This window comes from Egretta garzetta, unplaced genomic scaffold, assembly GCF_000687185.1.
Source record: "Egretta garzetta isolate BGI_Z169 unplaced genomic scaffold, ASM68718v1 scaffold39, whole genome shotgun sequence".
Taxonomy (NCBI): domain Eukaryota; kingdom Metazoa; phylum Chordata; class Aves; order Pelecaniformes; family Ardeidae; genus Egretta; species Egretta garzetta.
In genome coordinates, this window is record NW_009260945.1 from 180,969 (window position 1) to 196,217 (window position 15,249).

At 38.8% G+C, this 15,249-nt stretch overlaps 1 protein-coding gene across 1 annotated transcript in view; it reads right to left on the bottom strand.

Moving 5' to 3' along the window:
* Positions 1 to 15,249, bottom strand: part of ADAMTS18 (ADAM metallopeptidase with thrombospondin type 1 motif 18) — a 77,504-nt gene that overhangs the window by 45,812 nt on the left and 16,443 nt on the right. Inside the window, exon 4 of the mRNA XM_009647169.2 lies at positions 2,991 to 3,273. Coding sequence (XP_009645464.2) covers positions 2,991 to 3,273 — 283 coding nt within the window. The remainder of the gene's footprint in view (positions 1 to 2,990; positions 3,274 to 15,249) is intronic.

A 15,249-nucleotide genomic window follows, 5' to 3' on the forward strand; every position in this document is an offset into this window, starting at 1 on the left:
CAGCAAGGAGGGCTTGACAACAGGGTATGTGCATCCAGCCCACACACTCCAATGCCAGGGTGCACTTTTTCCCTCTGTGTTTGTGTAGCACGGCCAATGGCATGGCTCTACACCATTTCTTCAGAGAGCCAGAAATGGGAAAAGAAATCTGTATCTTGCATCATATAATGCCACCATTATTCATAGCTTCTTTTGCATAAACCTACACTGCCTTTGCATCAAGAGTTGACCCAAAAGCCACTTTAACATACTATTGGGATAACAGGATGTGCGACATGACACAAGTGAGGGAGCCTCAGGTAATTAAAAAAATCCTGCCTGTGCCTCATCAGAAAGTTACTCCAACAACAGAACTAAAACAGACGTTACTTCCTGCCATGCCAAATTGGGAAATCAAGAACACTACAGAATGCACAGCAGTGGTCTGCTTTCCAGAACTAAGTTGCTCTAAACCATATATAACATTGCCAGTGACCATGCTAGTAAGATTTAAAAATATATCACTCATTATAAACCATTGTGCTTTACAAGCTCAAAGAACTTTTCTCTTCTGGAAGCACGTCAAAACATGAAGACACGCCTCACCCAAGAGTGAAGCATTCAGTTCAAGGCACATCAGTTTTCCATGTACTATTTTGAAGGCAATACAACTTCAAGGCATTTGCCTCATAAATCCATGCGCAGTGGAGTTTTGCCCTTGAATTAACTTCACTGCTACTAATAAAACCTAAGCAGCAGCAATGTTTCAAGTGTGATTAACTACAGTCCAGTCAATTCTCATGATTTAAAAACATTTAGATTGTAAAGAAGAGTGTGAAAGATTATTAACTGGCTTCTCTAGTGCCTACAAATTGCCAGCATATGAAATTTTAAAAGATGCTGAGTGGGACATGCTACTTTTATAACACTAAAAGTGGCAGTGTGCTCTTCCCTCTTACTGTTCGGCAAGCTCGGATTCATTCTTAGGTTAGAATAAATTAACCTTGACTAGGCAGCGTTAATAGCAAATTTGCCTCCTGTAAGACTGTGTTCTCAATGTCCTTGTTCATTCAAGCTGAAATTTTCTATTCCAGGTGACCAAACTGATTTTGCTGAAAATTTCAAACTGATAGGACTCCAGATCTCAGAACAAGACCAGGAAAACAATGTGAAAACTAAAACAAACAAACAAACAAAAAACAAAAACCCGAAGAAGAATTTAAAAGCCCCAGGTACTCATAAAAGGGATGTTGCTTTTACCAGAGTGATACGCTTTTCTTCTACATCCTATATTTGCCCCTATTCAGTTAAATGATCACACATGATTTTATCTGCAGGACTGCATTCACTCAATGAACATAAGATTGACTTGTTCTGAGCATTAACCGAGGCTGGCTATGGAAATAAGTTCCTATTTTTTAGAACTCCTCCTTCCTTTCTCTCAGGTTACAGGCATGAAGTTAAAGACTGCAGGATGTGAAAAGAAAGAGTTTCATGGTTAAGGCAATTAAATGCAATCTTGCTTAATTGGATTCTAATTGTACCTGAAATTGTGGAATATATAGATACACATATAAAATTACAGGAGCATATATTTTCGTAAGTATTTTAAAGGAAAACTCAGTTTATCGATTTGGTAACCAGAAGCAATGGTTATCTTTGACCACTCCCATGTCTGTGAGTCCCATTTACAAGACAGGAATAATGATAATACCTTCTCACATCCCAGGAGGTTATGAAAACGCTCTGTTCAAATCTTAGGGGATAAGCACCATGTAAAAGCTCAAGAGTAAATGAATAATTCTCAATTTGGACAAGCAGTCACAGGGGTACAGTGAACAAGGCAAAAGACCACAGTGGACAGTGCAAATAAAATAAACCATTGTAGAGCAGACGAGCTAACTTAGCACTGTTACCCTCTGCTCTGAAGCAGGCAGTAGGAAAACCAGAGAGGAGGGAAAGGAGTATGTAATGAGGTAGTTTTGAACTGCATCTGAATGCAAATGTGCACAGGTCAAATCATAGGCTTGCGCATCTGGCATTCGAGGTCTAGCTTTCAAATCTGGGGAGAAGGATTTTTGAAGAAGCAGTCAATTTTTAATAAGCAGTTTTCAGGCCTCAAATAGGCCTCAGTCTCAGACAGCCACCTTTCCCACTACCTCTTTTCTCACTCCTTCCCTTCTATTTGTTTTTCTCTTTCTTCCTTACATGCCTTTTGGAAAAGGAACCTGTTCATTTTCTCAGAACTCTAGTAGGAATTTGGAAGAATATAACTGGACTGAGACAATGTTTTCAATACTGTGTGCAGTCCTGGAGACTCTCATTAAGAAACTCAGCTCAGAAGCAGCTCAGCTTTCAAAAAGAATCAACTGAACGCTGTGCGTACGGATATAGGGTCCAAGGGGGCTCTAAAATGCTCTGCAATTTGAGGGCCTAATGAAGGACTCAGAATAGACTTTGGCAGGACAATATATTCCAATATGTTTTTAAGACATGGCTCCAAAATCTTATTTAAACAATTTACATGGGAGGTTCTTTTTAAGATCTCAGTTGCTGAAAATTTCATTATCAAATCCTGAATTCTGAAAGACTTATTCTCTATCCTCTCAGAAATTTGGAAGACTTTATCTTCAAGCCTAATTAGTTATATATCCCCAAACTAACAGAGAGCAGCTCAGGGACTTGGCATCCATCACTGTACAAAAGCAGCAATCTAAAACAGAATTGCTTACTGAAACCTATGTCAATGTCAAAAAAATCAGGCAAGGGATCTTTTAGTCTAGATAGAGAACAAGAAAAACTAAACAGTGATTCTGATGGCTTAATAAAACAGATGAGGACATCAAGTTAAAGGAATAATCAAGTTTCTCATATCTATTTCACTTTAGAAATGTATAATTTAAAAATACCATGTCTCCATCACAAAGGTGACTATGAACCACACCTCAGAATCACCATACAGTCTCTAAGAGCCACTATCTCAAACAAGGAGAGGAAGTTTCCTTACATACATTTCTTGCGACGTCCACAAAAATGTTGCTTTTGAAACCTTCCATGGTGGTAACCATTCGCTTGAGCATGATACTTGTGGGAAGTGTGAATTCTGTGATGACCAAAAGAAAAGTATTTGGGATTGGACTCTACTGTGTACTGGTGCACCTTCTCTTCTGCAGTTCGTTTATATAATACATGAGGATGGTGTCCAGCAGGTGAAGTGTAGTTGTGCTCCTGTGCTAGCTGCTGTGGTAATGGAGATATAAGGAACTCGATCTTCCGTGTCCTTATCAAACCTGACTGAAAAAAGAAACACCACCACGAATTAGAGAAAAGACTGTCAAGGTTCACAGCTGGAACATGCTAGCTCTTAAAGCAATCTCCCTTCAAAGTCCAGACAGGTTGAAATGCGCTCCTCTAAATTAGATTTATTCAAGATATAATCTAGATAGTCTTCCCAATTAAAGTATGCATTGTTTCATTTTGGAGATGACCAGGTTTCACATTTGGTAACACACAAAACAAGAGTGTTGCGGGACTGGCAGCATAGCACCTTCACACAGTACCATGAATAGTTTCATATGCAATGTTAAGCCATTCTTCGCAGTATAATTTGTTTGTATGTGTGTTTGTGCACAGGATATACAGTCTCACATAAAAAGAAAGTGCTTTTGCAAAATGCAACTTCTAATAAATGCATACATTAGTAAATAAAAGTATTTGAATTAAGATTCAGGTTTATTTCAGAACAAGGTATTACCAGATGGGAATCCCAGGCTTCAGGTTACTCTAAGTAGAAACATAAGCACATTATGGTACAGCAGCACAAAGCTGAAGCATCTGAACGTTTTAGTACTATCACTCTGTAATCAACTCCACGCAATTTAATCATCATGAAGGCAGTTTAAAATTTATGCCCTCCTACAAGAGAAAACTGAGCAGTGAAAGCAAATATCTGACTGTTTTCCTTCTTGGATCCCTGAAAGACAGAAGTAAGTATGGGAAAACTACACTGTATTTTTCACATAGTATCTGTGCATAAAACTGCACATGTGATGAAGTGTTTCCAGGATCAGGGCCAGGGAAATGTGGGTGGCACTGAGGAAGTATTTCCATGCAGCTCATTAATCAGTTATGATTTTATTTCATTTCTTGGTTTTGTAAAACATGTTGTAATAAACACTCCTTTTTACCAAGTCAAAAACCAAGAAGAAGTTTCATCAGGTAATTCTATTACATTATATACGTAATACTAGATACAGATTTTTGTTTTGGATCAGTGAGGCTCTACCACGTGCCAACACCCTCCTGCCAAAATTGACATCCCACGAGGACTACATATCTCTTATGCTTCAGAAAAATATGTGCAGACAAACAAATGTCAATTGCAAGCCATCTCGCCTGACATCTTAAGTCCTCCCAGATCATGATTCCACCCCCTCCCTCAAAAAGTATTCATTGAAAATGCACATATTAGACATGTATCACCTATGCCCTTCCGAAATGGATGCCTAGCCTTTAGCCTAACCTCCTAGGAGCAGAATGCCAAGTGTACCAGAAAGAGAGCCATTTGAATGCCTAATGTAAGCACTGTATTTCTGAACGATTTGTGGAATTTTCTGCACTTTCAGAACTGTTTCCCATGAGGAAAACTCAGCAGAAAATGAAAAGCAAGTGAAAACAGGAAGTTACATATGAAATCTTCACAGCTTTAACAATTTACTAAGCTAATGCTATAATTGACTTTAAGTCTATCCCAGCTGAAAAGATTTATCAGAGATATACAGGTCCTCAACAGTCTATAGTCATACATTACGCCCTTTTCATGGAAATTCACTTCTGTCTTTCCAAATCAAAGGTGTCTTTGCAGTACTCCCCAATGTAAGCATCTTTCACTGGGGCCTGATAATAGCGCTCATAAAATCATACTGTGATCTTAATTATGACAATAGAAAAGATTCCATATTATGAACTGGGAGGCTCTAATTGACTCCTGAAAAATAATATGAAAACAAACACAGATGATATTTGGATTAACAATTTGCCCCTTCTCCCTTCTTCAACATGAATTCATAATTATGTCTCTCGGTTTATATCTACTGAACATTCTAAAGGAAGGTTAAAATTACCTCTGTCAATGAGAGACAGGCTTTAACAATTGACAAGAATTTAACTTGCCTGCTCACTGCAATAAGTTGGCATGTTTCAAATGTCAGATCACATTTGGTCATGACAAAGTACTTTCCTGTAGGGAAGAAGACTAATATTTTAATCCTTATGATGTGTGTCATCACACAATTTAGAAGTGGTTTTGAGAGGCAATCTTTATCTAACTATAGTGCACTGATAACTGGGCACTGCTAAATGATTTTTTTTTTTTTCTGCTGGAAAACAGAAATGTAGTGAATCTGGTTTTTATTTCCCCATTTTAAAGGTTTCCACATTTGAAATTATTCCTGTAGGATTCATTTTGTAAATGATTCAAACCATATGGAACAAAGGGGTTTCTACATTTTCCTGTAAGAAACTGTCCCTGATGTACACCAAGTCTCAGCCCCAAATGTAATTTCTATATTTAACATTATAATAGTGGATTGAGAATTCTGGGCTGGTGGGGAAGCAAACTGAATTCCGGGCCCTGTACTGCGTGTATATTGCTGCATCTCTACAAAGGCTGTAGCTGCCTGAGTGCCTTACAAATGAATTTTTTTCCAGCAGAAATAACCCTAGATCTCCAATAAGACTTCTTTCCTTTGGGTTTTACTTCAGACACATCCTCCAAATTGAAAGATGTTCTGTGAATGAAAGATACGTTCTTTTTAGATAACATCTAGTTTCATGAAGTTGTCAAGAAGAAAGGGAAAATGCCACAGAGTGGTCTGGACACTCATTCAATCACAGTCCATTTTCTATTTCTTCCAGGTAAAGGGATGGTTTCAAGGATTCATATTAAAATAATCTCTTTGATAAATCCAAAGTAATGCTGAGAATGCTGACCTGGCTTCTGACATAGATGTAGTCCTCTGGATCACCGCAAAGGGCGCAACTGGGCAATAACTGCCAGATACTTTTCTTGCAGGTTCTTGAATTTTAGCCTTAAGTAAAGCTAAGTGGCCTATGGCTATGCTCATGTTGGCTGGAAAATATGCCAGCTGAAAAACGCCAGAGCGCAGAGGTGGGATACTAGCACAGAATCATCTTTTCTAACTACACTACCAAGGAATTCCAGTTTTTTGAAGGCCAGATTTTGGCTACTCTGTACTCCTGGGCAGTGGAAGTGTTAAAAAAATTTCTGGGTATTTTTTCTACAAATACATGAAACATCTCTCTAATTGTGAGTTAGATGCAATATGTTTATCCAGCTCAAATACTTCAGCAGATGAACAAATACTGTCAAAACTGTCATGGAAATTTATGCATTAGGTTTCCTATTGCCAGCATAGCTTTTAAGTATACATGTGATTTTCCTTGAATCAGAACTCAGCGATATCTTTCCATTAACTTTGATGTGTTTGGGACCCAAGAAGGGGAGGGTCAGGTAGGTCAAAACTCCATTTTTATTTCAGATTCTCTGCAATTTTAACACCATGAGAGAAAGCAAGATGACAAAATCTAACATTCTTACTAAGTCTAGACAACACAGCATGAAAAAGACCAGGGACTCCTGCCTATTCCCTCTCTCTCCCACTGCGGCTATCACTAATAATAGCAGTAATTGTGAGAATATGGTGGGAAGGAAAACCCATGAGATTGCTCAGTTGGAATTTGCTGTTCTCTTGTTATTCCCTGACAACACATATTTGCTATCCTTCTGTAAGGGATATTCCATGCCATTGGAAAGAGATATATTGATCTGTGTGGTTAGCAAATAATTCTGAATCAGTAAGTTAGAGGAACTTGCAGTTTCTTTGCAGAAAAGTTGAGAAGAAATGAGAAGGCAACATTCCTCCCACTTGTTATTTGTTAGGAAATGTTTGCTTAGCTCTGCGCTAAAGGAATTTTCAGATCCAATACGTCTTTGTGAAATTCCTCAGTATCAGGGTGTTATCACCAAGGTAAGGCACTTGTTTTGTTTTCTTGGTGTGTTTCAAAAGGAGGAAGAATCTCAAAATGACATTTGGACAAGGGAAATGATAAAATATCTGCTTCATTTTTTTTTTTTAAGTGAAGTTAGATTATAAATGGAAAAATAAGGAGAATTTTTTTAAACTACTGAAAGTTCATCTTAGCTACACAAAGCCAGGTAATTCTTCCACAGATTTTAGACCCACATGGAACAGTTTTGAGTCACGTGCTAACATATCTGTTTCTAACAGCTCTCATTGGCCTCTTACTGGACAGCACAAAGGCTGCTCCCACTTGTCTCCCCCTCTGTTCCTAGACTCTGAGCGAAGCCTCTGGCAGCTTACCAGCCTCTAAACCCAATTCATTTTGAGGTTTCAGCATCTCCAAAAAACAGACCCTCCATAAAAAACACAGCAGTGACAGTGAGTGAAGGATTTTCAGAACTTATATTTCTTGCCTATAATTTAACAAAGCTAAGTTATGAGACAGGAGACAAACCCTTGCTCTAAACTAAAAGAGCCTCATGGCTCTGGGTTCTCTGTTTGCATACAAGGCATTTTCATGACATGCTAATTAAATTAAAGGCAACAGCTTGGCCATATGTGTATTGAAGTTACAGGAGTTTCATAAACCAGATGCAAATAATGAGGTAAGAAGTATAATGAAATGAAACTGAGAATTAAAACATATGAATAAATGAACTGCAATGTCTCTGCTAAACATAACTACTTAATACTGACTGATGCAAAGTTAAACTGCAGTTTGTACGAAGACAGGAGTATAAAGTGCTAAAAAGTTTGCATGCATTGTCTTTGGAATACTACTTATATCCAGAATGCTTTATTCAGTGTTATGAGCATATACATAAAATCAGGTGTTATAAACCCACTGTGTCTAAACTGAAAGCAGCTAAAACAATCACCAAAGAAATCAATGAAGTCTATACCATTTAGATTGGTGTGCATGTACTCAAGATGAAAAATGTCTCAAAAGGAAGAGTTAAACGTAGTTTCACACCCATTAAAATAGTTCCAATATTCATGCAGAGTTTTAAAAGACTTGACCAAAGGCCAGCTGAAATTGGCATAAAGCTTTCCACAGACTTCAGTGGACATTGATCCAACACTTCTGTTGTGTTATTTCCCAACTGTCCAGCTCCTAAAACACACAAATCATTCTTCAAACACATCTTAACAGGAGTTACAGCACGTAAAGTACAGAGACATAAAGTACAGTTTTTAGTTCTACTTAAAACAAATACAAATGTAAATTAAGAACTTCCCTGAAATATAAAGAATAAGAACAGATGACCTAAGAACTATGGCTGCTGGTTATTTAAAATTATCTGAGATCAAAGATGCCTATAGATCTAATATTCACATCACAATATTGCTGGGACCATCTCATGCCACAGCATATTGGAATCTTTTCTCATTTACATTGCAGTGAAAACTCATGACATTATCTTACTGTTCATTTTAATCCAAGTCAAACTCTTATTTTCTGCTCTGCTAAGTCTCCGGCACTTTGGCACCACAAAGGAAACACCAGAGACCTATCTGCGCCACCAAAGAATTCCCTTGCTGAAGAGGCGGCTCTCCCCTAGCTCAAATGTCCCACTTGTGGGTCTTGTCTGCCAGACCCGTTTCCCATACTTGAATAATTAGCATCTTAGAAGCAGACAGAGGGTACAATGGAAATCAGAGAGCATGAAGCTCATCACACAACTTAAAGCTACCTGACAACAGCCAGAAGTTGGCCTTTGGGCCCAGACGGGCCTCTAGAATTGCACAGATGTCAGTTTTCAAATATCAACATGCTGCACCGTGTGCTACAAGAAGGGAGAGGTCACCCCATAACTCCTGTACCGCTGCTCAGATTCCACCACAGACTGACGGGGAGATGAGGTCTTACCTCAGGTTTTATAAGCAGATAATGGTAGGCCCTTCACAAAATATAGAAGTGATCATGTCTGCGATCAGCCCTCCATTCATTCTGCACATGCTCCAAGGCAGCTGGTGGCAAGCTAGCTCAAACTGGAAGCAACATAGCTGCTAAGAGACTTGGGTTATTAGCTCAAGCCCAGCATAACATTTATGTGTCTACATGGTATATGGTAACATCTAGTTCACGGCTAGAAGCTTGGAGAACAGAGACAGTGATTTCAGATCTGTTTCAAATGCATACTCAGGGAAACAAATACGGAGATGGCAGTGCCCTGTGCATATACCAGCAGCCTGATACAAAATCCTGCCAAGACAGCAGGAAAAGTGCCAGCTCTTTAAAACAGGGTTTGGGTCAAGCCTTGAAATGTGAGAAAGATATAGTTTTCCTCACACATACCAAGGAATCCCAGGAAGAATAAAGTCCTGTGAAGTTTACCAACATCCATCTTATAGATTCCTCTTTCCTCCAAAGCAAGGATATTCAAGCAATACTAGTGCAAGGCTGTTCAATGCAATCCTGCATCATGTAAGCAATCTAAATAAATTACTGTTTCTTTAGAGAATGTATAATGAAGTAGACTCACCTCTTAGGATGGGTTAAGTTGGTAGCCTGAAAAATATACAAGACTATAACTTTACTAAAGTCATAAGTAAAACTACTTCCAAGAATTATAGCCAGCAGTATAGTACAGCCTGACCTGGAATTGTAGATACCAGATATCAGTAACTGACTTTGAGAGATGGGCTATTGAGCACCTCTCAGGTTAGGGTCAAAATGTCAATGCTCTGGAAAATATAATCAAAATGAGCAAATTAAGATGTGAAATTGGGTAGAAAAAATGACAAGCAACATATCTGGCAAAGCAGAAAGAAGGAGCCAAATTGCAGAAAGTGTTGCTGAGGTGAAAGATATCTTTACCCTCGGGAAGCATCATGAGCAAACAGCCAAACCAATGGCAGTAAATCATGGTAATTAAAGAAGTTCATTCCCTCTCTGCTATGACCTACAGACCCTTTTCTGGGCGGTAACTGCAAAGGGGACAGCAGCAGCTAACAGAGCTGAGGCATACTTTGCCTTCATATGCTGTTTCTGTCCCCCTCAGAAGGGCACTTCACACAGATGTCCCCATGTTACCAAAGCACTGGGTAAATTAAATAAGCTTCTGAGATGCAGCGACAGGGACACGATCCATGATTCTCCAACAAAAAGTGAAAGGTCTGGACCCTGAATCCATACACAGGTTGTTAAATAAATGACAGACTTTTAAAGAGTGTTAAGCACCCAGGAGCTCCCATTGAGCTGAATATTGTCTCTGCAAGCATTTCCAGAGCGTGTTTATACCAATTTGGGAAAGAAAATGTTCTGGGAAACTAGTGAGAATGGACTCTCATGAGGTTTCCAATAATACGCTTGTATTACTGAAGTCAGAAATCCCACGAGTAAAACACAGAGCATGTTCATTTTTGATCCTATCCCAAACCAGGCAGCACAAAGGCATGCGAACACACTAAATGAAAGAGAGAATTTAAGTTAACTAAACTTTTCCCTAGCTTTTATGTTTGCCAAACAAATTCACCCATCCTTCAGAAAAGTATCAAGTCTGTGCATGGGCAGTTACTGACGACTACCCCAGAGTCAGGGAAACACAAATGTAACGTTTTATTGGACTGGGTCCTTGGCTGATGAGAATAACCTCAGCAGACCTTTACTGATTTTCACCAGATTGGAATATCTGGCTCTGTACCACAGCAAATGTTTAGGTTAAATTAATGGCCTTTATATACACTAAAATATTTTTATCATGAAAGAAGCATTAGAATCACTGGTTCCCTACTCTGACTTGAGAACTGTACAGCAGATCACATTTTTCTTTAGATTATAAGTGGCTCAAAAATAACTCAGTTTATTCTGTTTCCTAACATAATACAGATTTCTCGTAAAATGTTAAGAGTTCTTAACAATATAGCATTTTTATTATCTGAGGATCTGACAGAAGGAAAATACGGTGTTTAAATTGCCAGTCTGAGTTAGTCATGAAAGACTACTCTGTTTGGTTGCTCAAAAGAAGTGCTATGCAGAACATTCAGCAATTATTAAAACAAGGTAACAAAATTGCATGTCTTTAATTATTCCTATATGAACAAAGACAGTGTTATCTCTGAATAGTGCCTTTGTATTTCTGCAGTTGACTGAACTTGTTTAAAACATCTTTATGCAATCCTCTGTCAACATATTGCAAATAAGGAAATATTCTTATTTGTTCCTCCACTTAAGGTAATTGAACCAGTCACATTGGTATTTAAATGTATTAAATTGGTATTTATTGCAGGGTAATGAGATATTCTAGAATTAACAAATTTGATTGCTTTGCCACAGATTAAATACTTGCTTGTCAGTACGTGAGCTCTCTCATTTCTCATGTTTTGTTTTTTTTTTTTTAAAAAACAGAAGTAGGCATGATAAATGAACAGAAGAAAATGCTAATGTAAACTACAGCATTATGACACTAACTATACACTAATAATATTTAAGTTAAGTGCCAAAGGTTTACCAAGTTGCACTCAAGATCACTTCATTAATGATTCTATCAGTATGGCTCTTCGGCTTGCTATTATGGTTATGGAAAGCAATTAGCTAAAACCAACAGCTTGACTTTAGGCTTGGTAGCTGTACAAGCACTTGGGTATGGCCTGTTTAAGCAAATCCCTGAACCGTAAGATAAAATCTAGATATTTTATTAGTTATGACAGTTCTGAAATCCATCAAAGCAAACAGGAAACAGCAGTATTGGTTTATGAATGCATTTATGCTTCACTTTTCCTATAAAGAGCCCGCTATTTGTCACGTGCTGTCTTACAGTTGATTAGTTACTATGGTACATCAAGAACAACAGAAGCACTGACTTGAGAAGCTAACTTAGTTACCCCTAATCTAGCATCCCATGTAACCGAGTGCACAATTTAAGAGGATCCTTAAAGTGTGAAAGGAGGTCTACCTTTTGGAAATTTTGAAGTGTAGAAAGTGCAGCTCTCCCTGTCCTCTGATGCTGTGCAACAGCACAAAATAAAAACACTATTTAGATTCCTCTTTAATCTCTGAAATGTGACTTCAAGATACCCAGATCTTTAACAGGCCTTTGGGCAGGGCAGAATGTCACCCTGAGGATGGTTTGCTCTGAATTATTCATGGTGCTTGAAGGATTAGGTGCAATGAAAATGTTCTGGCAAGATTCTCTTCCTCCTTTGTGTACAGCTAATCGATTTTATGTGGATGGAATTCAGATGTACTAAATATTCTAGGGAAACTGCATGGCTTCTTAATGAATCTTCTGCTCTTATAGTTGTGATTAAGGCAAAACCAGTAAGATTAGGGCATAGTGACACAGAAAATGAACAGCTTAAAAAAAAAAAAAAAAGAACTGATGATAGATAACTAAAATCGGTACTTGGAAATTCTTTTCCATAGGTACTTAGCATTAACAGATGCTTGCTTGAGTGTTTCCGATCAGGAACATTCCTCCTTACCTGACATGCAACTCCGAACATCAGAAGTCATGAATTAGGCCTTGCAGGAAACAACACTGAGATTTTTTTTTTTTTAAATAATACCAAAGGGCTTTGGTCTTTTATTTTCTTTCTGATTTCTTGAACCATTTTCAACTGAGTTTTTAAGAGGGTTTTTTTACCCTTTATCATCACATGTACTAGAATCAAACTTGGGGTGGTTTTTTTAGTGAAAAAAAACCTTTTCCTGTTATGATGGGACTATGGCAGCTGGACCTTTCAGAAGAATATTTCATATCATGAGTGAGAGTGGCAGCCAAGCCTGAAAGGCTCCCTCTCCCTTACAAGATACCCTGTTGAAATTGCAGCCAATAGAGAGACATGCTTGCCCAATGCACTTGGACACCACACAGGGCTAGCTGATGGTAGACCCACCACCCTGCTAAGAGGCCTTCGCTTCAGAGTGACATACACTGACTGCATCAAAGCCCCAAAGCAAATGCTCTAGGCATCGGTGGTTCACTACCCATACCCACTTTTCCCCAGCAAAGACCCTCCAGATAAAAGCTTCAGCCTGGCAGAGCTGATGCAAATGAATTTGAGGGGGCAGAAGATCTGAGCCTGTCTGACCTGGGATAATTTTCATTCAAACAAAATAAATCCAGCTCAATTCCCAGAGCAATTTTACTTTGCTATGAATAGCTCAAGCAGCTCCAATAACGAGGAGCTCGGGTTACATCTGATTGCCAGCTGTATTGCTTACTAAGAAGTTAGGTCAGTGGTTCCCAACCTTTTAATTTTCCTTGTTGGAGTATACATTGCTATGGATTAGTTACATGAGAGAGTGGTCGCAAGGAACTCTGTAGGGAGCCGAAGTATCAGCTTTGCTGATATTCCACATACACAGACATATACATATGTTGAAATATCTACGTGGGAAGGAGAAAGGGAGGGGAACAAAAGAGCTTAGGCCATTAAGGGAGTGGAAAACAAGAAGCAAAGATGGCCCAAGAGTGAGAATGTCAGGCTGGCGCCTGGGTTATCTGGATTAAACTCCCAGTTCTTCAGCAGTTCAGCTTCTCTGTTCCTTATTTCTCAGTTTTATAGGCAGGGCTTTGTAATCAACCCAATAAATGCCCAAGAGAGTTATGAAGGCTCACACTTGACCCCAGTTGGGTTGTTCTATTAAAATGCCTCCATCTTCCTCACTATAAGCTGCAGCCCCAGCCTTCAGGATGTCCCTCAGTAGGTTGAGCTGTGATCCAGTGACCAGCTACACTAAGCACAGAAGGTCACAGCTTAGCTAGGTATGTGCCACCTATCAGGGCTCCATGCTAGCAAGTGCCCTGTGCAAAGACACATTCCTCAGACATGGCTCTGGCCATGATCTGGCTCTCACCACGTCACCGGATGGCTTCTGCCATGTGACCCCACTCAGAACAACTCAGGGAACAACAATGCAACATGGTAAGTGACCCAGAAATATGCAGTCATGTTTACTAGAGTCTGAGATGGTTGATATGTTTGCTCATAATTAGGAATTCCCTTGGCATAATGCTTTCTACTTTACCATGCCTATACAGAAAGTGTGATAACTTAGCATCACTGTGAAAGGAGCAGGACAAAACAAATTTAATCTTTTCTCTTGCTGTAATGACCTTTTTAAAACAGGACAGCAGCCTAGGTGTGTCTGAATAAACTTTTTTTTCCCCAAGAAATGGCAAACCAGGAAAACCTTGAGTGCAATTCATACTATTAAATCTGAAATACAGGGAAGCAGCATCCCAAAGATCCACTGATTTAAACTGAGACCTCACCATTTTCTCAGTTTTTCACAACATTAAGAAACCTGTACAATGGCAACTCCAAGTCACATTTAGATAATCATACAAAACATAAAAACATCCTTAGCATCCAGACTTCAGTCTACAATGGGCATTTGAATATGAAGTATTTGCCAAGATAGATGTAAGTTACTACATTTATATTCCATGTCATGAAAAAGCCTCATATTTGTAAGCACCATTTACAGCCACAAAACCTGCCTTCACAATATTGTATTGCCAAGTATGCCATGGGCCCAAAGATTCTTTGTTCTCCTACTTGTAGCCAAATGCTACTGATCAGCAGTGCTCAAACCTGCTGCACTAATCCCTGTCCCAGCTCAAAACTGTGCACGCTCATTCACTCCCCTCTCCCACAAATTAGCCTACGTTTCTATTTTGAGGGAATGATGCACAAAGGTGAGCATGCTATAACTGCCCTGCTGGTTTAACTGTACTGAAAATAAAAGCAGGAAACCTGGGTGGATTTTTCCCAAACTAAAAAAAATTCAATGCTATTATAAATGAAAGTTTTATGAGAAATAATTTTCTGACTACAGAATCTCTGCAGTAGAAATAACTTCTCACATGCAAAAACTGCCACAGAGGTCCTGGTTTGGTATGAAATAAAACATCATGCCATAACTGTCATCTTAAAACGAAAACAGTAATACTACCTTAATATTTGTCCCGATTTTCAGCACGAAGTGAGGTAAATCCATTCTTCAATCTGATACATCAATTCATATCTCCTGACATCCTGTCTACTGACAAGGTCAGAGTACAACATACAAGTCTAAACCAGTATCTGGAGTATTAACACAACAGTTCCCAGGTATTCAGATCCGTGTTTGACTTTTACTTACTAAACAGGCCTGCAGAACTAAACTGGTCATGAAAGGTTACACTGATTTTACCATAAGCAGGCTTTAGGATAA